Genomic DNA, 24,802 nt, shown 5'->3' on the forward strand with positions numbered 1-24,802 from the left:
AAAAGAAAGATCAAAGTTTCTGCAGATGAAAAGAGGCCTGTTCCCTGCATTTATACCCCCCCACCACCCATTCACCCACTCCCTCTTTTTTTTTTTTTTTTTACTAAATTAAGAAAGCGGGGCTTCAGCAGGCATGTGAAGAGGACTTAAACAATTATGGAGATGCTCCAACTCAACCCCTGCCTCTAATTACCGGTCTCTGATGGTTAAAAGGGGGCTTCCTCTCCAAAATGCTCGCTGCGACAACGGTGACCACAAGGAAAAGCCCCCTTAAACCTGCAACCAGGAGGGTGGGGGGGGGTCCCATCCCATCCTGTGCATTGGGAAAAACACTGCAGAGTTAACACAGAGGAGCTGTTGAGATTTATCAAATGTTTGTTTTTTATTGTCAAAATAAAGGTTCATATTTTTGCTCTTTTTTTCCTCACAAAAAAAGCAGACATCTACACTTTGTACAAATTTACATTAGCTTATAAAGTTTTTTTTCTTTTATACACAAATGTACACGTTCTGTTCTTTTACATAACTCTTTATATATAAATACATTTGAAATTACAAAACACAAAACAAAACAAAAAAAAAAAACAACCAAAAAATATGAACGACCCATAGAAAAAAAAATTAACTTGGGCACTATTAAGGCTTAATTTAAACCAATCTTTGATGTGATTGAATTGTACAACGTCATCTGGCACTGTGTAGATACAAAAAAAACAAAAAAAAACCCTCCCATCCCAGGTGCTCTTTGTATGAAGCTAGAATGAGGAGACACTCACTCTACAGCAAGTAATGCCCAGTTTGTTTTTGCGTAACAGCGTCAGTCCTGTACCTCTAATACATATGTACCTCTAATACATAGAAACAGGCAGGAATTAACCTGTGTGAATGCCAGGTACATTGTTTCAAAACAGCCCACCCCCCCTCCGAACAATCACACACATAGGTGTGTGAGTGTGTTTGTGTGTGTGTGTGTGGATGCTTGGGGAGCGCACCTCAGCAGCAGTTCATTACTATGTAAATTGCTTAAGACAAGGGAGTGATGGGTTATCTCCCGGACAATTAGCAGTCCTGGTAAGCTGCCCCCTCTCCCCAAACCCCCACCCAACCATCTCTCTCTCTCTCTCTCTCATTCAAACCTGGGACAATGGCATCTGCTTGGGGCAGGACACGGAGCTGGCCGTGCCCGACCTCCACGTGAGGCCGGTGCTCACGTCGCTGTACATGGAGCCGCTGGTGCCCTTGCTGCCCCAGCAGCACCGGGTGCAAAAAGTCCTCCAGGAGTCCAGAGTTTTGCCCGACCAGATCCACACCCCGGACGTGATGCCCACCAGAAGGCACATGAAGTACTTTAACATAAAAACTGCATAGTCCGGGCTCCTGCGGTCCCGCTCCAGCAGACAGTTGGAGCAGTTGTGCGTGATCTCCCAGCTCTGCCTGTTGTGCTGCTCGTAAAAGTAACAGGCGACTATGATGGTGGCCGGCACCGTGTAGAGCACCGTGAAGATGCCGATCCTGATCATCAGCTTCTCCAGCTTGTCCGTTTTGGTGCCGCCCTGCTTGATGACGCTGCGGATCCTGAACAGGGACACAAATCCGGCCAGGAGGAACATAGTGCCTATGAATAAATAAATCACCAGGGGGGCCAGAACGAAGCCCCGCAAGTTGTCCAGGTTCTGGTTCCCCACGTAGCAGATCCCGGCCACCGAGTCCCCGTCCACGGAGCTCAGCGCCAGCACCGCGATGGACTTCATGCTGGGGATGAGCCAGGCGGCCAGGTGGAAGTACTGGGAGTAGCTGGCGATCGCCTCGTTGCCCCACTTCATCCCGGCCGCGAGGAACCAGGTCAGGGACAGGATGACCCACCAGATGGAGCTGGCCATGCCGAAGAAGTAAATAAGGAGGAAGACCACGGTGCAGAGCGCGGGCCCGGTGGTGTCGTAGTGGATGTGCTCCGTGTCGAACTCCCGGCTGCACGCCACCTTCTCGTGGCCGGCGATCAGCCTGACGATGTAGCCGACGGACACGAACATGTAGCACGCCGAGAGGAAGATGATGGGTCTCTCCGGGTACTTGAACCGCTCCATGTCGATGAGGAAAGTGGCGACGGTGGCGAAAGTTGACACGAAGCACAGCACGGACCAGAGTCCTATCCAGAAGGCGGTGAAAGCCCTCTCGTCGTGCGTAAAATACGGGTTGTGGCACGGCATGGCGCAGTTGGGGATCTGGCCTGTCTTGACGCGGTTGTAGAGCGGGTGGCGGTCCGTGTTCACCGGCACCATGGGCTCCAAACACTTGCAGCCCGGCTCACAGGGGGCAGCGGGCGGCTTGTATTTCCCCGGCGCGCCGGGCCGGCCGGGCTTGCTTTTGGGCGGATTGTAACCTTTCCCGGGATGGTTGGTGGGTTTGGAGAGGACAGGGGACGCGGTGGTCGAGTCGGTCCTGTTGTAGTCCATGCAGAGGGTGTCGGGGTTGCCCTGCACCGGCAGCAGGTCGCACTTCATCCTGTCCGGCCAGGGGAAGCCGTACTGCCTCATGAGGGGCGCGCAGCCGGCCCGGGCTCTCTCGCACACGCTCCGGCACGGCGGGAGAGGTTTTTTGTAGTCCTCCAGGCAGATCGGGGTGTACATGCTGCACAAGAAGAACTTCAGGTCCGGCGAGCACTGGATCTCGACCAGAGGCCAGAACTGGTGCACCTCCAGTCCCGCCTCGTCCTGCGTGTCGTGGTTGAACTGGTTGGGCATGTAGGTGTAGTTGTAGCCGATCCCCTTGCACAGCGGCACGGCGATCTCCTGGCAGGTGATCTCCTTGGCCGTGGTGCAGCTGGATCGGGGCAGGAGAGCGAGCGAGAGGAGCAGGTAAATCCCAAACAGGTCCATCGCTCCGGCGCGTCGTGTCCTCCCTCCCCTCTCGTCTGCTCCGGCGCCGACAGCGATATAAATCCGTCTGCTTTCGCCTCCGCTCCGGTTAGATGTTGCGCAGCGAGCCCATCTCGCTTCTCTCGGGATCTTGCACGGAGTTGCAAGCCAATGTGCAAGCCCGTGTTTACTTTCAGCTGAAGAGGAGGAGGAGGAGGAGGAGGAGGAGGAGGAGGAGAGAAAGCAGCCTTCAGGGCGGCGAGCAGCGGTCAAGATGGCTGAGAGGAGAATCCACCTTCCTCTGGAAACAGCTCCCGGTATCCTCACACAGTCTGTTGTCCAAAAAAACCCACCCAAAGTGCTGCAGTCCGACCGCCACAAACAGGAGAATGTGGGCCTTCTTTCTTTTCTTCAAAACACACAGCGACTACATTCAGTCGGCTCGTCCCACCTCAGTCCCGGTTCCCATACAAATCAACGGCTCGGAGACGACGCGGTGGCGATATATACCAGAGCCGGGCAGGCCACACCCCCCAGGGCCGCTGATCCAATCGCGGAGCGGCAGGGGCGGCACTTTGAGGCTGTCAGTCAAAGCCCCCCCTCTCTCTCTCTTACAGAAAGATGTTTTGTTACATAGCTTATGATCACGCTAGTTTTGTGTCAGTGTCTGTGGCACCGGGGCGCAGGACGGTGATGTGGGAGGAAGACCGGAGCGTCACTTCAGCTCCAAACACCCACATGTTGAGAGCGGATAACTGCTTTTACGCGTGGTGGAGGCTCAGAGCCCTGCTTGGGTCCCAAAATAAACTATAATAACCCTACAATAAACTCCATTTCCAACAGAAAAACCATCATTTCAGACGAAATAATCATAATAATATAAAAATAAAGACGATATGAAGCCCACCAGACGCGTTAATAAACTACTATCCACATAATCTCTCCCTTTACTGTCTTGTAACTTCCTTCAACACGATATCTTGGATAGTGTCGTTAATGCGCACTCCATATGATTGTCCCTGTGTGTGTGTGTGTGTGTGTGTGTGAGACAGAGAGAGAGAGGGGCCAGTTTGGTAAATTGGCTAATTTGCGCATGATAAGACTGCGCGGGGAGCTGTCTGTCCTCGTGAAAAGCTGTTTTATTTTTTAAATGAGGTGCTAATGTTTCGTTTAACGCTCTGCATGGAGCGCCGCGGGAGGCGTAATTGCGCGAGGCGAGGACCAAGCGGCGGAGCGCGCTCAGACAGTGGCGGAGCGCCGCTATCAGCGTGAACATGCCCGCACGGCCCGTCTGGGGGATCGCGCTGCTGCCTGACAGTAATCTCATTGTAGTAAATTGTGTTTTCACGTCTGATTTTGAGCTGGAAACTTCTGTGTGGAGACTCGGTGTGTAGTGCGTCTTTTACGGCGTCCTTCTCTCCACAGCGCTGGCCTCGGACGTGATCGTACTTTATAGATGTGTGTACACTTTCAGCAGTGGTGGAGAGTGATTATTCAAGTAATGTAAATGCAGTTTGTGCACTGTGATCCATTATATTCCGGAAGGAGATAATGTGTTTTCTCCTGACTGTGTTTATGTGACCACTGCTGTTTGCACTGGAAATTCAATTTCACGTGCAGTAACCACAGGACCCATAGAAGACATGATGCTGTGCTGCAAAATGAGACGCACAAAAAGCCTGTGAGGGAGTTCAACTTAAAGGAAAAGTTCACTTAAAAATTGAAGGAGGTGGGGGACTTGTTTTATAATGCAAAAAAACTCCATAAAGCATCACTGTATGGCTCTTGGTGATCCAAGAGATCCCAAATCTATCTAAAAAAACCCCCACAATTTACACTCCTTAAGCTGGATTCACAAGCTCAACCGTGTGTCCATGTCTTTTCCGGTGCATTTTTCATCTCAGAGCATGAGACTTGGATTCTGATGAACTGTATGGAGCTTCAGTCGTTTAGGAGAACGCTTCCGGGGACGTTTTAGCAGAATTGCCGGACTTCAGCAGACTTTCCATCAGCAGGTGGGCAAGTATGCGGAGACACTGTTTTCATAGTCAGGTGAACTTTTCCTTTAAATCCACCTCCAGGAGCTGCACAATTCAAATATGTATTTACATATTAATCTATCAGTGATGAAAATATGAAGAAAGTACACAACAGTGCAACTCAGGGTCCCATTCTGCTGCGTAGCCAGCTCTGTTGATACTTGACGTTTCTCGCACTTTTACTGGAGGGAGGTTTTGAACAGAGTACTTCTTGGAGTGCGGTGCTGCTGCTCTCACCTCGACAGACGACCTGAATTCTTCCTCCGCCGCTGGATATTTATCGAGTGCTCCTCCATAAGTATGTAACACCAAAACTGAAGCGCTAGAGCACTTTTGGAGTCCGCTTCAAAGTCCTTTCAAAAAAATCCCCCATAAAACGATCTTGAAACATTGAATGCATCGCAATGATTAACGCTCATTAAGTCACCTCAGAGGATGAGCTCGTAGGAGCACTGCTTCACTGACACACTCTCACTAACCTCATAAAGGATGCGTAATTTACATTTTAACGGTTGTAAAAATAATATCACTATTATCATCATCGCAGGCTGTTCAGGGACGCAAATTCACGTGGCTTCCGGCGAAAACTTGAGCCGAGACGATCCCACCGCGTGATCGGCGCATCTGTTCGAAAACCTCAATGTTCGTTTTCGCCGGCAGGAGTGATGTGTTTCTGAGCAGACATTCTGTCCTCCTTCCTGCAGAGCTCGAGGGGGGGGGGAGTGGTGCTGGGAAGGCCGATGTGTGGTCTTACAGTGCAAGCAGAGCGTCAAAAAAGCATCTTCCTCCCAGCTTCCCAGCCATGCATAATGCAATATTGTGTGTGTGTGCAGGGGCCAGGTGTGGTGGTGCTGGAGTTTCAAGTTTTAGCGGTGTGTTGTGTTTGGAGTGGAGCCAGGGCTTTATCGTGTGAGGCAGCTATTTCGCAGCCTCGACCCGATGGATGTATACAATGACCCGGAGTGGGCCTCGGCATCGGGAGAGCACGGATTGATTAAGTGAGTCGCCGGTGTGAGATAACAAGGAAGGAGCTCTGCTAATGGCTGTTTGCTTTTGATTAAGAAACAAGAGTTCGGCTCGGCCAGATACGCGAGTCTGTGTTTGTTGCACATGGCGGACGGTGTGATGTTGTTTTCTGGCAATAATAAACCCCTGGTATTTGAGATGTGTGGAGGAAAAAAAAAAAGGCCACACAATGAAAAGGGAGTGAGGGTAAGGTTGCCGGTCACAGAGTGGGAGAGTGATGGAGGGGAGGATAGACGGGGGCAGGAGAGGTCGTCCGGTCCGCTCGGCGCAGAGATAATGATTTACTCTGAGGAAATCCACTCATCTCCTGTTTGCGACGCGGAGAGAAAAAAAACATCTCCCCCTCGCCGAAGCTTTAAAGAAACACTCTGCGACCAATGAATATAAAAGAAAAACAACAAACAAACCCTGAATCGCATCGAGATCCAAAGTTAGCGCGTTCAATTTAAAGCCCCCATTCTGTCCGTCAGAATCAAGTGCTCCCGCACAAGAGAGGAAGCCCATCGAGTGTGACTGCCCGCCAGATCCCGGACTTTACCTTGGCGATGGCGAGACAGAGATATGCTAATGCGACTTTATCTTGTAAAGGAAAAGCTTCGAGGAGATTTAGCCAATCTGCTGGACACAATTCCAAGAGCCTCGGTGGCATTTAGCAGGCTCGCGCTAACCCGGGGCTGCTTGTTAAGACTTCATTAGCTGTGTTTGCTCAGGCCTCTCCTCTCCAAAGAGGTGGAGGAGGGCTCCCCAGGCTCCGGCCTCAGCCCCACTATAGACACTCCATATGGGGCTTGTTTGCTCACGGCTGGCTCGGTAATCACTTTCAGGTGGAGCTGGAGGAGACAGAGCAAGGCTGAGGGGATTTTGGGGAGAGCTCCAGAGCTGGAAACCTCGGCCCCCTCCACTCCTCACTCACCCCCCCCCCAGGCCCCAGGCCCCAGCCCCCGTGGGCAACCTCCTTTTCCAACGGGGTACTCCTGAGGTGACAGAGCGCGGAGCGTGTACCCTGTGAATTAGCTCACCTAGGGCCCATTACCTTAACAAACACAGCCAGCCCCTCCAATCAGCCTACTGCTGGGAGGACAGGCGGCCCCTGTAAATCCTTCCTCACAGCCACTGCCCCTCTCTGTGAGACCAGGAAGGACTCGTGTGTGTGTGTGTGTGTGTGTGTGTGTGTGTGTGTGTGTGTGTGTGTGTGTCTGTGTATGGAGTGAAAACTATCAACTGACCGAAAGAATCACGTCCCATCTTGAAGCAGCACAAGGTTATCTTTCATGGCAACAGCGGGCAGCTGCGTGAGAAAAGTGAACTTCAGTGCCCAGAGGTCACAGCTCGACATCAGCGACCGACACACACAGCGCTCACGTCCACAGATTCTACCATGACTGTCCGTGACGCTCCAGGCTGAAGGAGACAGAGGGCAGAAGAGAAGCCGGAGAGGGGGGAGTGTTGCTGGTTGCAGCTATTCGTGATCGAAACCGTGAATTAAAAACAAGGATATAACTACGGTTCATGAAAGATACAAGACGCAAGAACACTTTGATTCAAACGGGTACAACCAGAAGATCAAGGAGACATTCGGTGATTTAAATGATTTATTATCTGGTGAAAAAGAATGAAAGTTTAAAATGTAGAGGTCTACTTTTTTAGAAAGAAACAATAAAAATAATAAAAACCCAGTTTCAAAAATTCCTTTTGAAATTTACACATTTTTAACAACACTAAACTTTACTACTGTTATTATCAGTAGCTTAAAACGGATCTGTAAAGCATTGCTAAATCATTTATTAACCAGTTCAATAAAACAATAAGTTTCAACACCTTTCATTATAAAGGGTGAAAGCGTTTAAATGGTGTTTGGTGGCAGCAGAAATCAGTGAGATGGAAGGATATCAGGACAACCTGGGCTGATTAAAACTAATCTGTATGCCTAGACACCATTAAATGTTAGAGAGGAAATAAAGAAAATGTCTTATTTTTGTGATTTAGGTGAACGAAACCTTTAGCAATGAAAATAACTTTACTGTCTGTGCGTATGCTAGTGCAGCTCCAACCCTGTGAGAATACGTTTCATTTAAAACCCCCGTTCCTTTCACAGAAGTAATGAAACTGAACGCAGGTTCCCAAGCTGCAATACAAATCTGTTACACAATGTCACAAACATCTGTAGGGGTGGGTTACACCTAAAACCCAGAGAAAAGCAGATCCACTTCTCACTTGCACCGCTAATTAAAAAACAACATTGCCTCCACGAGGAGAATCTGCTCCATTCTCCCGCAGCCAAGAAACTGACTGTTGTTGGCTGCCGTCCCTGAGCCGAGCAAGTGTGTGTGTGTCTGTGTGTGTTATCATGTGATTGTTTGGAGTTTTTCAGCCATCCGATGCCACAAGAATCTGGCCAGCCAGCAGAGGGTCTGCTTTTGGCTGCTGTGACGCCTGCTACTTGACACTCCTGTCAGATTTATCTCCCCTCTTGTAAAACAGCGTGCAACTTGTTCTCTCCGTCCAGAAAGGTAAGCCAGCCCACGGAGATTTCTCAGGAAACACACACACACACACACGCACACACTCGCCCATATAATAGCGGGAGCTGATTTTTTTTAACCCCTGCGTGTAACCGGAGAAGAAGCCTGCATGCCTGGAACGACACATGGACGGCATTTAAGCAGGTAGACTCGCCATCTGGTTCCAACACATGGGGTGGAACACTTGTCTTTGGATCCTGGAGGTGGTATTTTCATTTTTTTTTTTTTTTTTGTGCTCTGCAGCCTGTCGCTGTTACAGCGCTCCGTGGTGGGATACTGTGGAGGGGCCGACCCGGTTTCCTTCAGCGCCGATTCTAAGCGCACCGCAGAGGGGGTCACGGGGGTCGCAAGGTGCCTCGATTCTTTCCTACAGGGAGGGGAAGAGAAAGAGGAAAGAGGAACCCTGCTAATTAACTCATTTTATTACTATTCATGCGGTCTTTGAATGCATCCTGGTCCACCTCTACCTGTTCCCCCATTCACCTTACTTCTCCTCATGTTAACCGCTGTAAGCTAAAAGAAACTCCCTGTTTAGATCTTGCCTCGTCAGCTCGGACTCTTGGTTCTGTTACCCATGATGCCGCTTTTTAAATACCTCAAGGGAAGAATTGGTATGCGGCGCTCTAAAACTCATAATCCACAGGTTTCACAGACATCTGGCACTAGCTCTTTTTTTTTTTTTTTTTTTTTTGTCGGGAGTCTGGTGTTTCCGTCTCTGATTCTCAAGGAGCTGGTGATGCCATGATTCATATACAGGGGCTGGCACGCCTCGAATGTGCTCGAGCTCTCTCTTTTCTCTGCTACATAAACATCTGCTGTTCTCAGGATCATCCACTTTCTCACAGGTGGCGGTGGCTCCTTCACTGACACCGGCTATCCACAACTTGACTAGTGAGGTGCGCCGTAACCTTGCCTCCTGGTTATATTTCGCATCTTCAGCCTATTTGAGTCGTCCCGATTTCTGTTTCAGAGCTAGCCTTTTGCTCCTACGTCCTGTAGCTTCGTATGTAACGGACAGGTAAGAAACTATCAAACTGTTCTGTTAATTTCCCCAGAATTAACAGCAAGTTTGTCCTAAATGGATGAACTGAACCAGACATCCTTGTTAGTCATACACATAAACGTCTCTCTGTGATATCTCTGTGAAAGCAGCGCTTGTATATGACCCCGGAGAGTCTACAAATGTCCACCAAAGCATGTACTGTACATCGTCCCCGTGTTCCCTCCTCACTTATCCTCGCTTTAGCGCCGTCTCCCTCCCCGCCTCCCTCCTGTCTCCGTGTGTGGCGTGCTGCGAAACAGATGGCGAGGGCAAGGATGACCGCCAGACAGAAGGAGCGGCAGAGCAAGAGGCGGAAAACGACCAGGTAGGGAAAGTGGGAAACCATATCCAGAGGGCGAGAGACGGAGACGCAGAGAGGTAGCAGATGTGTAGAAACGCAAACGACCTTGTGGCGCTCGCGTCTCGTTCTTGGCGGGCTCCGATCAAATACCACCCCCCCCCCCCCCCTCGATCGCTCTCGCCGCGCACATCAGAGGGCCGAGTGACGTCCCTGGCGAGCCACCCTGGGCATCCTATAACGCTCATTAGCAGGGGCCGATTATGTTTATTTATGTAAACACGGGCGTTATTTACAGTATTAATCGAGCCCTCACACTGGGTTTACACAGACAGGCTGGATTTGGAGAGCAGCTCCAGACGAACATATTATTATTTGAAGATCTTTGGCAAACATCTGTGACGAGCTGAGGAGACTCTTGGGTGGGTGATGCTTATTTAAATGACTGAATATGAAAAAAACAAAACAAAACTCTAGCATCCCAAGGCCAGTACAGATTAATCACCTGCAGGTCCACACTGACATTGTAGATTGAAAGGAAGGAATATAGATATAGATTGCTATATCCTCAAATCCATTGGCATTGGGAATATTTGGTTTTAGATTTATGTCAATTATTAGTTGACATAAACATAAATTTATATATATAAAATGTTGGCATTTAATCTTTTTACAGACCCCTGACACGATGCTCACATTGTCACATATCATTTATTGATATTTCTCTAAACATGTCATATTATTTTCGCGCTACGTGTTCATGACTGGCTGAGGGAAGGTAATAGAATAGAATAGAATAGAATAGAATAGAATAGAATCACTTTATTGATGCCAGACTGGGACAGTTATTTTGTCACAGCAGCAGCTGGTCCGCAAGAAAAAAAAAAAAGAAAGGAAAAAAAAACACTCTGTACATAACATAAATAGAAAGCAAGATATATACAATGTATATACACGGTGCAAACTATGCTATAAACAATAATAATCTATACAACTGTACAAGAAATAAACATTCTATGAATGTGCAATAGCAGAACCAACAGGTGGTGTTTCAGGTGAGAGGGCTGCCAAGCCAGCAGCCACAGTGGGACCGTGTTTCAGCATTTGTGAGTGTGATACCACTGGGGATTTTTAAGGAGATTTGGGGACAATTTCCAGAAAAAAAAAGGTTATCTTTGGATGGGAAGTCAGGATATCGAACATTTCCGTGGTGGCAAAAGTAGGTATTCCGATCACGCTCTCGAATCACGTCTCTGAAAAGTTGTGTTTCGAAATCTTATATGACTCATCTTGTGTAAAAATCCATTTCAGAAAAACCTACAAAAAACATCCTGTGCATGGTATAGTTTAATTTCCTGTTCCTCTTCTTTTTTAACTTCCTAAGAGATGTGGACAATGATTCAGAGGTCTGGAGCCGGGCTAAGAGACGACCATCTTAGCTAAAGAGTCAGGAGAAAAGCTCACTCTGTACCATTTAATTGTGTAATAAATAGTCAGTATGAATCCCACTGCATGATAACCTTCGTCCTACGCCCTTTTCCCTCTGTGACTCGGTGGCCTCTTGATTACCTCCGACCAGAGGAAATGCACCCACGCAGTGAGTGCTACGCTGTTTTCATCTGATTCGATGGTCGTACCTCTCCGTCTCCGCCTGATCTAACTGTGCAATTTGCAACAACGCTGAGAGATAAAAGCTTACTCCTGACACCGCTCTCCCACCTCTAACTTTACGGGGGCCTCTCCGCTCTGGCAAACGGTAATTGGATCAATTGAAATAATCTTGTTGCTGAAATGAGGTTAGCGGGCTTGACTGGGCTCCTTTGAGGGGCACTTTTGTTTTATTTTCACTGATTGCATCAGGCAGGTAAGGCACGGCGTAATAATGCCTCGACTCTCCGGCTGCTGATGCTATCTCCCCCTCATATAGACCGAGGACGTCTTTATCAGCCAATGACACCGTTAAGATTTGCATCTCCAGACAATGTAAATGCGCTTAGCTGGCTGTTAAGCTAGTTGCGCAATCAGGGAGGATAAACATGAGGGCTGTTACTGCATTCTTATTATGTCTTTTACCCTAATTATGCACTACCTTGTCTGACCTGATAGTTAGCAGTTGCTATTTTAGAACTTAATCACTGGCTCACTGTCATTTATTGCAGTTTTATTTTTTGAAACATAAGCTTATCCAGAGACAGCATAGCTTGCTCTGATACCGTCATAGGAATATATTGAACAGTCTGTCGAAACACTTCAGCTTTAAGGCCTTGATCGAGGCCACAAAGTCACAAAATTACAGATGTATTTCAGCTATGGTGTTCTTTTCTGTCCAAATATCTACAAATTGCGATGGGGAAAAACGGAAGAAAATAGAACTCTGGATGAGTGTGAGTACTTTTTTAATGTGCCGCGAAAGACTCATGAAGGTGAATGGAGCCAGCAGAGGTTGAGGAGAGGGGGCGCTGCAGTGGGAGGGAGAGCCTCCCCTGAGCTGCGCCGTATGATGTCTGATTGACAGGCTACACGCTAAGCTCACCTGAGCCTCTGACCTCCCTTTTTCTTTTCTATTTTTTTCCCGACATCTCCCTGTCCCTCTTCTCCCCCCTTCTCTTTCTTTTCTCCATTTTTCTCGGAGAGGGTGGAAACTCGAGGAGGGCCACGTCCAGGGTGAAATGGCCTCGGGCTGCGACCTGCTCTAAAGGGGGGGGGGGGGTCACCGGGAAACAAAGGCCATTCAGGTAAACCTCTCTGAGCCGGCCCTGAGACAGACAGGCTCCCAGCGCAGATAACGCCGAGGCTAATGTACTGGCTGTTTGCACAGCACAGCGTCACCACCAGTCCGGGCCGAGTGCTCCGGGTGGCTGAGGCGAAGTGTGTGTGTGTGCGTGTGCATTTCAGTCAGCAAGAAGAAAAAGGGAAAACAGACTGACAGGTGAGTAAACACAATACTCTGAACGCCCCACCGAACATTCCTGAAATGACTGCGCCAGTGTTGAAAATATTCCACACAAAAGTGGTAATCCTCTTTATGGAGGCTAATCTTGGGCAAATTCAGAACTTACAAACCACATAAGGGGGACTTGAAAAGCTCTCCACGCGCTCGCTCGCTCGCTCACTCCGAACCGCATTGGTGGCCCACACGACTCTCTGCGACGAATCAATACGCTTTGTGTTTGATTAGTACCTCTTCAGCAGAGTGCGGCGCACAGAATGCTGATGAGTGACGGGATGATGAGCGCTATTTGCGGCTGGAAAGTGTCACACTTTTCAACTTTATGACATCCATCTAACTGGTTCTCTCTTGATCAAGGAGTGAAGAGGTACAGAAGATCGGATCATATTTTTAAAAGCAGAGCCAACACAGGCCAACTGAGGCCTTTGGGTCTTAGGTTAGCATGTTCTCTCTGTACTTGTGTGCTTTTTTTTTTTTTTTTTCTAACTGGACTTTCTGGTTCCTTCCTCCCCCAAAACACGTGAATATCAGGTCTAAGGGATACTACTGCCAGTGCTCTTGGATTGAGAGCCTTGGAAGTGGGGTTGGGCCATTCCTCTTAAGTAGTTAGATGGGTCAAACATAGTTTACACATTTCTCTAAAGGCACTTGTGGAGAAAGGACTAACTCATTAGTTGAAACAGTGTAGATTTAAAAAAAAAAAAAGAGCCAGAAAGATTGCACAAGGCATGGAAATGAAGTATCTTTAACTCCTTGGTTTCATAACCATCAATTGCATTGTGTGACGAGTGGATGCTATTTTCACCTGGCTGACATGGTTAGATAAATCAAAGGTCACAAAACAACTTTCAGGGAAGTTTATGATAGATATATAAATTTAGTTCCATGGGCTCAATCAGACCACACCCGTCTCTTTCTGTTGCCTGTACAAGCTGCTGGATGATTTGTTTTAAAGTGAAACTCTCGGCAAAATGCAACCTAGGCTTTTTTGTGAATGTATATGAGTCAAACCTTTTTGTAAAAGCATAATTACGATGAAAGAGGCACTTTTTTAAGAATGACCGTGTTTTTGTTTTCAGCTCAGTCATTTTCAATGGGAGTGCGTGGGGCACATAATCATTTTATATATTTTACATTATATTTGTTTAATTTTTGCAAAAACAAAAATGTGAAAACCACAAATCGAGGTCCTATGTGATGATATGTGTTTTGTTATATGAGCTGTAATTTTTGTTTACCCTGTTATCAAAGCCGCGCTGGCTCTTTTTCCGTTGTTTCTAGTGTTTATGCTAAGCTAAGCTAACCGGCTGCTGGCTTTAGCTTCGTATTTAGCACACAGACATGAGAGTAGTGTCAATCCTCTCATCTAACTCTCTGTAGTAAAGTTAATTGGGCGTAGTTCAAACAAAGCGTCGCACTATTCCATTGCGTAAGGGTTTTTATGGTTAGCTGAGACCTAAACGTATCCATCCGTTTACTCCAACTTCCACTTCCTCTTCTTCACTTTTGATATAAGAATATTTCCAGTAACATCTCTTCAATTTCCTCTCTATGTCGAGTCATTTCTCCCATTTTCTCTCCTAGATCAGAACTCTGTTACGGTGCCCGGAGGTGTGAATATGAATGTAAATGTGCATCTGTCCGTTTGTGTTATCCACGCGATGGGCTGGCAGCCCGTTCGGGGTGTTTCTCCGACTGACACTAAAGCACTAGGCAGAACTGCAATTCCTAGATTCCCGAATCTGTGTAGATTACTTCTCCTCTCTCACCCTATTCAGGTTGAAAGCAGAAGGAAATCTCAACTGGTCAGAATTGCTGCAGTGTGTCTGGATGTTTGAGGAGCCTAGAAAGGTCTCGCTCTCGTTTGTTCCCGCGGATCCTGTGCTGGCCCGGAGCAACAACACCGGGGCTCCCAGATGGACGGGACTCCAGAGCCCGCTGTCCCGCCTCAAAGGTTCTTTAAAGTGTCACTGTTGGTCCATTAGCATAGACTGGGCTGCTCACCCCGGGCTGCTTCCATATTTTAACCCCCCCTCCACAAAGCCACAGTGATGAAATGCTATCTGTGGCTAAACTGTGGGTTTGAATCTGACTCTCCCTCCCCTTCCACCCTCCCCCCACCCTCCATCCATCTCTCCCATCTCCCTCCTCCTCATTTTCTCCGAGCAGGTTTCACTCTTGTGCCTGTCATTCTTCTGCCTTTTGTATCTGTGGGCCTTTTTGCTATTGAATGCTGCTTTCTCTCCCTCCCCCCACCCCCCCCGTCCGCCACTCTCCTCTCCCTCTCCCATCTCCTCCCCTGCTCTCCCACACATGCGCATTCACACAAGGGCCAAATTATGAGATAGATTCGAATAACTACATGTATTTTTTTCCTCTCCAGTCGGGGGGGGGGGGGGGGGGGGGGGAACCTTGTGCTCCGATTTTTTTTTTTTTTTTTACTCAACAGTAGGTTTGAATTCTCGACTCAAGGAGGTTTTATCCGGCGAGGTCCCCTCCGCAGATCGAAGTGGTCGCTGGGACAGGACATTTCCTGGATGCAGTAATTGTGTCTCATTAATTCTTACTGTAATGCCGGGTAGCTAAACAGGCTACGCAATTAGGGGGCTGAGCCCTGAATAGGCCGGCTAATCAGGGGACAAAAGCTGTGGCTCAGGGGCCATTAGGCCTGGAGGAAGTGCTTCCATTGTGAGGAGTGGTCTGTGATGCCTTCATCTTCTTCCAATCCGGGTGGGGAAGAAAACCTTAGGGGGGTTCTTCCAACTCCTAAACTGCTCAGCTCATAACAAGGTGGCTGGAATACCTTCAGCTTTTAGCGCAATAAAAAAACAATGGTCGCATCCTGCCTTGGATTATGCAAGCTCAGCGGCGGAGTTTTCTCACAGCAACAAAACTAAACTTTAAATTATTTCTCCGCACACCTTACCGGGGCCTTCCGGGCTCATGAGTAGCCACTCAGGATCCCAGATAAAGTGCTAAGATGCCTCTTTTTTTTATGAGAATATCCCGTCTGGCTGCTCTCAGAGACGTCAAGTGCACCCAGAGACACTTGCTCCCCCGCCGTCCCTCCTCCAACCTCCACCTCCACTTCCTCCTCCTCCTCCTCCTGTTCGGTATGTACCCCGGCAGCCCACACGCTCCGTCCAAACTGTCGACTCAGGAATCTGTGAGACCTCTCTGCCATGTGGGAGAGGAAGAGAATAGACGATCCTAACACTATCTATCCCCTTGCCTTTTTTTTTTTCTTTCTCCCCTTCTCCTCTCGCCCGCCCCCCCCACCCCCCTCCTTCACTACCCTCTGCGAGCTTTATCTTTCATCCCTATTAATCACATTGTCAGGCAGCCTAGACAGAGAATAAATGAACTCTCCTGGTCATTAAAATTAAGCATTGAAATATTGACATGCAATTAGCCTGGCTTTTTTTTTTTTTTTTTTGAAAACTTTCTCCCGCTGGCTGCAGGAGAGAAATAATATGTCTGCCGTAGTCATCAGAACTACAAAAAAAAAAAAAAAAAAACTGGGAAAGTGTGGAGAAAAAAAAAAAAAAAAAACATGCCAGAAAATTCTAACTTGGAAAATCCTCTTTATCGCATAATAAGAGCGCTAAGCCCGGTTCCATCTCATTTAGCTGAGTTTTATTCCCATAAGGAGTGGTGTCTTGCGCTCGTTATCTGCTTCGTTATGGAGAGGCCCGCGCCGCCGCCTCTGGATTATACTGTGGATTATGTTAATGTTGCGGAGACACATGGACACGCCAACCAACGCTGAGGTGATCTCTCCCTCCTGTGCGTCCCTATGTGCTCAACTTGTTTATCTGTTTTCCATTTCCATTCGCTGTGCATTATTATAACGGCAGATTGATCCCTAACTCGTAATCCTCCATCACTCAGAATGACTTGAAGGGGGGGGGGGGAGAGTAAACAATATTTTTTCGGGTGAGGCGCGCCTACATATTCTCTTTTCGCAGCCGCTTCCAATTTACAGTGACAATTGCCTCGGTAATTTCATGAATAGCAAGAAAACACTTACTGTGCTTGTTAGTCAAATACACACTCTGCAGCCTCCTTCGCGGCAGCAGAGCAGGAGTTTGACAAGCTGTTTACGCTAAGCCTGAGTAAATCAAATTCGGAGTTTGCCTTCCCTCCCCCGGTAATCTCATTTTGTTTACCGCTAAGGCTAAGTACATTAGCATCTGCAAGGCCTGTCTGTATTTACTCTATTTACCCCTACTGTACTGGCTCCCAGCCAAACAGGGACTAATGTTACGAAATGAGGGTAACCAGCTGTATATTCATGAACAACTCGCTTCCTAATCTGACACCGAGGCAGGGATCCGGAGCAGGCAGAGCCGCAGTCGAAGGGTATAAAACTGACAGAAGATGTAGTTTTTTTGCTTAAGTGAATGGAGATATTAAGTGCTTTTTTTTTTTTTTTTAAGCTGTAATATTTTTCTTCCCCTCCTCTTGGGTGTTTATGTGGGGAAAGTGAGGCGTGACAGGAAGGGAAATAGCAAGCCCCCATTCTCAGGAAACCCAAAGATACACAGTAGGAAGTGATGGTTTGGTTTAGATCATTTAGCTGTACTCAGGGTTTACATAGGAAGTAAGGGTAATTTGACCTTTTTTTAAGTGAGGAGGAAGCGACGCAAGGGTCAAAGACTGTCAGGTTTCAGTGCTTCTGTTTAGTCTCCTTTCCTGGCCTTTTCGGAGTGAATGGGGCCTGTATCGGATCTCACCTGTTGTATGCGTCCTCCTGTTTGTCCACAGTTCCGGGGTCTGACCACAGCTCCAGGTTCCCATAACCTACAACCTGGCCTCTGCGCCTCATTAGGCGGCCGCATCACGGCCGAAACCCTGCAGACAGCTGCTTGGTTTCGTGCCGTGGCCTTGCGACAAGCCAAACCAGACATCATGAGATCTCGCTGTCGGTATTCCAAGGAGGTCGAACAGTGTGTAATATGAACCCTGCAAAAAAAAACAAAAAACCAACAAACATTGGCAGTCCAAAAAGTTTACAGACTCAAAACAAGTGGGTACGAGGACACGAAGCTACCGCGCATCCACTGTTTTATTTTCAGTGAAAGGCTATACTGGACCAGAGCGTGTTGCCAAGCGTATTTGAATTCACTTCACCGCATGGTGAGATCCAAGCTGTCTTCACCTCCACTGCGGCTTCTGACTGAAATACATGTATTGTGATATGGGTCTGAATAGACAACCCATGCATAAGACAGCTCGCCGATGATCTTGATGCAAGTCTGACAGTTGTTCCACCACACCACGGCCGCACACTCACAATTTGAGGAAGCCCGACTTTCACTTGGAGCGACGACTCAGTCATTTCGGTTCAAACTGAAATATCTCAACAGCGACTTGCCCGACAGCAGTGTCATTTGTTAGGACGGACTGGTAATCCCCTAGTTTTTCTCATTTAATAGTGTCCAACACATGATTTATGAGGAACACACCTGTAATACTATTGTCTCAGCAGTGCACAATTGTTCATGGTCAACCAAAAAATCTGGCAATCCAAAGAACCCTCTGACAGGAAAAAAGATGGAGATGAATGAAACTACACTGCCCTACAATGAATCAAAACCCAACTTAAATGTCCACTGAAAGAAGTTCTACTCACGAGATAGGAACTTAAATGATGGAACGGTGAATGTTCAGCTCAGTACATAAAGAGGAAAGAATGAAACGAGAACAGTTTTATATAAAAAGATACATGGTATATAATTGCCATGCAAGCAGTGGCACTCCTAGATTGCATGAAACCCTGGGCCAGCCTCCACAAATGGCTGCCCACATTGTCCCTGCATGAAAGTTTATCTTATTTAAAAAGTAAATATGATGAATTGAAAAACTATTGTTTTTTTTTTTTTGAATACGTTTGTATAACATCTGGCTCTAAGATGGTGGCCCCCCCCTCCCCCCCTTTTCTTTAAATAATAAGATCAGGATGGCTTGTTTTCAGTAATTGTCTTAACACTGAGGGAAGCACCTCAGCCTAATCACTCCCTGGTGATTGTTTGACTGCCAGCGCAAACAAACGATTAGCAGGACTGCTAACGAAGTGCTTCACCCGACACTGCAGGCACGACCCAGTGTCTTGCTAATGCTGCGGCCTGGTGTGAACGAATCACAGTTTTCCACCGGGTAGATTTTACCGGTCGACTGTGTAGGGTTACCTTCTGCGCTGCTCCGCTCATTAGTCGTAGGAGGAATTTAAATTTAAATCATCCTCTCCTCCCAATTAAAGATGGAATTTCTTTTCAATGTTGCTCAAAAGAAACAAGCAGCAATTTCTTCACATTTACCGAAGCCAACAGTCTCTCCCTCCCCTCTGTCAGTAGTTTCAAGTGGTGGTACGTCTCAAATTAAAGCAGCGTCTTCTTATGCATTAGTATGTACACATATACGTCCAGCCCGCGTGATGAAAGCCTGAATAGGATTTTCGGCACTTCATGGTGTGCTCGATTTTCCTCCCGTTTTTTTTTTTTTTTTTTACGAGGATCAAACGCAGCCTGAGTGGAGCTGCAGCGTCGCTGGGAAGTTTCAGCGATGGGAGTATTTCAGCCCTGTGGCAACGCAATCTCTATATCCCAATGTAATTATCAGGATAAGACTCTTCTCCCTCGGTGGTGAGGGCCAAAGTTTCCCGCCATGGTGCGTGGATATTTGATTTGATTGAAAAGGCCACGCTGCGTGGCGCGTCCTGGTGGGCTCTGGGGGGCTTCTGCAGCTCACGCATTAAGCCTCCATGTCCACATACAATAGTTGTGTGGACGCATGACCATCCTCCCTTTCTCTGAATTACCGCTGTATAGAATTCTCGAGAGGAAAGCGGGGAGGAAGCTTCACGCATTCGCTGCAGAAGTGTCCCGAAAAATGTCCAATAAAATTAGATGTGTATTGAATTTTGAAAAAAAAAAAAGAAAAAAAAAAAGGAATAGCTCTTCCATTTATTGCGGGGCTTTCGGCTTCTCCCCAGCCGGTTGAATCATCTCTGCCTGGATTACCTGCTTGTCAGCTTCTGCTTCCTGTGACAGCGTGCCGAGGTGTCTCATTGCACGCGCTCGAGGCATTTTTCCTTCGCCGCGTCGGAACACAAACGTGTGTAAAAGCAAAACATCTCGCCGGGGGAAGCGCTGGTGTCACTCTGGAGGTCAGAGGAGCATCTTCTGGTTCATCGGTCGCTGCGGTCAAACACACCCTCAGATGCTCACACACACACACACACACACACACACACACACGGCTGACATGCCACGAAACAACAACTGACTAGGCCTATTGATAAATGCTGTAATGCAACCGCTGCAGCTCAACATGCACATTAGCTGAATCGCGCTACATGTCCATTTGGACAGGTGATTAATTTTTAAATTCCCCTGCTTTCATGCTGCATCCTAATTCCATATGCAAAACCGCTTCCAGAGAACACACCACTGAATATGCTGCTCAGCTGGTTAAAAATTAATAGGAATGTCAATGCCTGAGCATTGTGTTACTTTTTAACCACGCGCTTCGTTAAATATTCAATCTCAGGAAAGGCAGACATTACATTCCTTTACCTTTGGTTGTGTCTCTGCCTTGTTGTGTCGTGTTGCTTCCTGGCTTTCCTGTTTTCTCTCTGCCTCTCTCTCTCGTTCTCTTTCTTTCCCGTTGACTCTGATGCCCGGGCGTCCGCTTAATTGGTATTTCTGTTGAGCTTTTCCGAGTGTGAAACAACAGAGCCCCGCACCTCAAATACAGTATTTATTCATTATTTTGCACACAGTTGTCTGACAGCAGGAAACCTTGTTAGCCAAGCTAATTTAAGGGGTGACTAGCAATCCAATTAGGTGTAATTGGAGGCTGATAGAACAGCCTTCAGAGGTAACCTGCGCTGACTCCCACCACCGCTCGCATCCTCACACCCCTGGACGCTTTCTCTCCTCCCTGCGTGAGCCTCGCCGCCGCCTCGCCGAGGTTTGGGGTGTGAGTCAAACTTGTGAAATCACGCAGTAATGAAACTGTTACATTATGTGGCGCAACAATGGAGATCTATTCATGGCGGCGTGGTCGGAGCAGAAGGGGGCTGCGAGAGGTGGCAGAGGCTAATTCAGCGAGGCCTTCTCACAAAGACTGGGACAATGTCCTGGGTATAGAGTTGTTGTCTCAGGGCAGGGACCACCCCGGAAAACCCGCACAATGGACACTGGTGGCCTCTTGGTCCACACTTCAGCAGCATGACCCGTGGACAGAAAGTTAGATCGTAAAAGGTGCCGGCGCATGTCTTAAAAATACCATCTTCAGCGTCTCTGTTCGGGAGCTAAAGCTGAGGCAGCGTGTGAATACTTTGCAACGGTCGGATGTGCCTCCTTTAACCTTAACATATTTCAAAAAATGCACCTATTTCCACAATATTCTTCAGATGTAAATCATTACAACATCTCTTCGAACAAGCACTCTTTAATTTTGCATCTCCTCCTGCAGTGTAATGATGTGTGCTCATCTATTAGTGCTTTTTAGGCACTCTGCGCGAGTGCGTGCACCTCTTTGTAAAGCTCTCTTGCTAACAGTCGAGTGCTGCGGCAACTCGCTTTTCTTAAAAAAAAAAAAAAAAACCTCTTTTGTCAACTCCTGCTATATCATAAGCAAATTAACAAGCTGCCAAACCATCACAAATGACTACGACAAAACAGAGGAGTTGGCTGCTGTAGTTTTGATCACTGAATTGAGCACACATTGCGATTTTTTGACGCGGGGCTCTTGGAACTTATTGGAAACTCACAAACTCGAGTAAGTAAAAATGGACTCAAAAGCCCGTTTGAGTCTGCTCCTCTCTGATACAGTTTAACGTGCCATCATGATTTTGTATCCACCCCCTGTGTATCATTACATTGTTTTAGCGGATCTGTCACTGATACTTGGATGAAACTTTGAGAAAAAAGTTATTCAGCTTCGACTTTACCTAGTTGTCAGTTATTTGCAGATGAATATTCAGACTTCTATTTTGCAGGGCTCTCTAACGTTCGGCCCAGAGCATGAAGACAACGCTCGACAAAATGTCTCAACACAAGGTCCATTTAGCAGCTGTTCTACAGCTTTCAATCGTATGATGCAATCCTCCTGGGAATTCCTGCATCTTGTTGATACACATTTTTTTTTTAAAGCGCTGCATGTGATTAAAAAAGTCAAAGACATATGTAGGGATCTTCATCGTTCAGCAACATCCATTGCTAATGAGAATCTCTCGACGTGACTCAAGCAGGAATATATGCAGGCAAGGACATGTTTTAAAGTGATATTCAAGTTACGTTATGTCACATTCCTTGACTTCCTTCCTGTCTCTCTGACTCTCTCCCAGAAGTTACAGTGACAGAGGACTAGATGAAATATTACAGATTTCTCTTGGTTTGAACATATTTGGAAAAACAGCATAAATGTTATATGCTTTATCTTTAAGCCCACATGGAAGTCTTTAAAGTAACCAGAAAAACCGCAGTGTTAACACCTGTATACTATTGACTGACAACTGGGCAATCTCCCTTGTTGAGGGAAATCCTGTGATATGAGGAATGCTCCAGATGGACGGTGCAAAATGTAAGAATTTTCATTTTTACACTTTGTATTCAAAAATGATCAACACAAGTGTGAAAAAAAACAACAGTTTATGACATGACAATATTTATATACCGTCTTGCAGAGGCATCTGCTGAAGTTAGGATGCTAACCAGCTAGCCCGTCCTGGTTCAAAACTCCTGCATTAGCGGTGTAAACATCAACATACCCACGGTGCTCCCAGTTTGGACTGCTAGATGCATGGCTAACTGAGCTAACTAGCTAACAGTGACTACAGTTAGCAGCAGAGAGAGCTTATTTTGTTCATATTCTGCTCTAATTTGTTACATATTGCATCTTTAATGGACATTGTGGTGAGATTGTTTTATCAGTTGCTTTTTCCAAGGCCACTGAACTGATGAAATATTATTTTCAGTGAAAATCCCAAAGGACAGATGTCCTGTTGGCGTACAGGTTTGAGACACTGATGTTTAATCACAGTGTCCCTGTGTCGAGTCCAGCCAGAGACCTATTTTGCATGTCTCCCCCCACTTCCTGTTATTACTCTCCTGTCATTGTAATGGCTGTATATGCGTACGAGTCATAGAATTGTGTTTTAAAATCAATCCATACACTTTGCATTGTTGATCTGCACTCATGTAACTCCTGAAACCAAAACGCGTGTTAATCTAAATAAACCCTCACCTGCCACTTTCACCCCGGAGGTAACAGAGCAATGCCATTTGTAGACATACCCTCACTTTGATGATCCGCTGTGAAACAACCGAGATCACGAGGACACATTTGGCGGTCCCACCTGTCCATACACAGCAAGAACAAAAGCAGATGAAGGGTTTTTTTTTTCTTCATGGGACCAGCGTCAGGTGCCCAGGGAAATACACAGCAGCAGCACAAGCCCGCTAATGTTCCCTCTTTAGGGGAATCCGGTTGGATGTGTGTGTGTGTGTGTGTGTGTGTGATCAAGAAGCGAGTGAGTGGGGGCATTCCCCTATCTGATTGGCCACTGGCTGGGTTTGGAACGTGATGCAAGTAAACATGGCTTCCCTTTGAAATACCTAACGCACCATTTGCAATTCTAAACAATCTGGGTTTACATTAGTTTGTCGCAACCCGGACGTGTGTGTTTTGTGTAGCTTGTAATCAGTGAAACTAAGGCTTGTGGTTTAAAAATCAGGGATCAGGGACGCGTGGTCTTTAAACTAGACCCGTTGTGCAGAGGAAATACAGATATGGGAGCGAAAAAGGAAGACAGATGTGGAATCTTTAATAAATGTGCCGTTTAAAGTGCTGCCGTCACAATTCACCGCCGAATCTGGATTGACAGGAAGCTGTAAAAGTGTTGAGCAGATTCTCAGAGCACAGCCATGAATCAGAAGAGCTGTTGTAGTGGAGTTCTTGCAGAATTTTACAACACTGAGGGTGGACACCTGTCATTCTCTAAGTATAGCTTTAGCATGGGAGTATTTCACCCGTGGCAAGCCCCCTACAGAATGATATAAGGGAGGATAGGAATGTGAAAAGTTGGATTTTTCGGGAGGATGAACTTGTTATTTTTTTTTCTTGGGTTCTAACTCTTACTGATGTACAACTATAATGAACCAGTGCCCGGCTAGTACATCAACTTACCACGATTTGTGGAACAGGAATAGAGGTTTTAGCAATTTAGATTCATTAAAACGGCTTCTGGGAATGCAATTACCGATGCAAACAGTCGTCGGACCGGGCTCATTGGAATTCGTGCCGAATAGACACAGGCGGCTCCTTCTCACTTCTGCAAGGCAGATAGCAGACAGACAAGCTGTCAGAATCGTTATCATCGGGACTTCATCTCGTTAATTTGGTAGATGGGAGCGCGGGTATTTGCCCTGTGGAAAACTAAACACACTCGCAGGGTTTTCTCTCAACTCCCCCCCCCCACCCCCCCACCCCAACCCCTCTGTCCGCGGAGGAAAAACCAGCCAAGCAGCCAGGCAGCCAGGCCCACACATAGCCTGCAGTCATATCAGACCCAACAGCCTGGCAGGAGTCAATATGACCGCGGGCGAAAAAATGGTGGTGGAGCTGGTCCCCCTCAATCTCAGACCTGGCTCGCGCTGCAAGCTGCAGGGAGCCGGGCGCTCATTCAATATGAGTGAGCTCCATCACCCCCCACCCCCACCACCGCTTCCCCTCCACTTTCACCCTCGCACACACACACACCAACGCACATTTCAGAACTTGCTCTCAGTCAGCCCGTGTCACCACCTCCCCCCCACCACCGAGTCTTTCCTCTCCCACTTCACCAACTCTCCCCCAACCCTTACTTTGTCATAAGATGTACATGATTTTCTTTCAGTCCAGATTTGATTTGACAGCAGATGCCTATCCCCCCACTCTCTCTCTCTCTGCTGACCCTGCAGACTACAGTGTGGAAGAGGGTTTGGACAGGGCTGGACTTGGACTAAAAGTACCTTTTTATTGACTGGAGTTTGGTGGTTGCTACGTGCCTCGCTGCTCCTCA

The 24,802-nt window shown here is 47.3% G+C and overlaps 1 protein-coding gene across 1 annotated transcript; it reads right to left on the reverse strand.

The window, feature by feature from the left end:
* Nucleotides 1–372: 372 nt before the first annotated feature.
* On the reverse strand, nucleotides 373–3,723 carry fzd8a (frizzled class receptor 8a). The gene has a single exon (XM_037078879.1). It carries the CDS (start codon nucleotides 2,874–2,876, stop codon nucleotides 1,131–1,133), a length of 1,746 nt encoding a protein of 581 aa, XP_036934774.1. The 5' UTR covers nucleotides 2,877–3,723; the 3' UTR covers nucleotides 373–1,130.
* Between the last annotated feature and the right edge of the window lie 21,079 nt (nucleotides 3,724–24,802).

The sequence above is a fragment of the Acanthopagrus latus genome, chromosome 19, assembly GCF_904848185.1.
Source record: "Acanthopagrus latus isolate v.2019 chromosome 19, fAcaLat1.1, whole genome shotgun sequence".
Lineage (NCBI taxonomy): Eukaryota > Metazoa > Chordata > Actinopteri > Spariformes > Sparidae > Acanthopagrus > Acanthopagrus latus.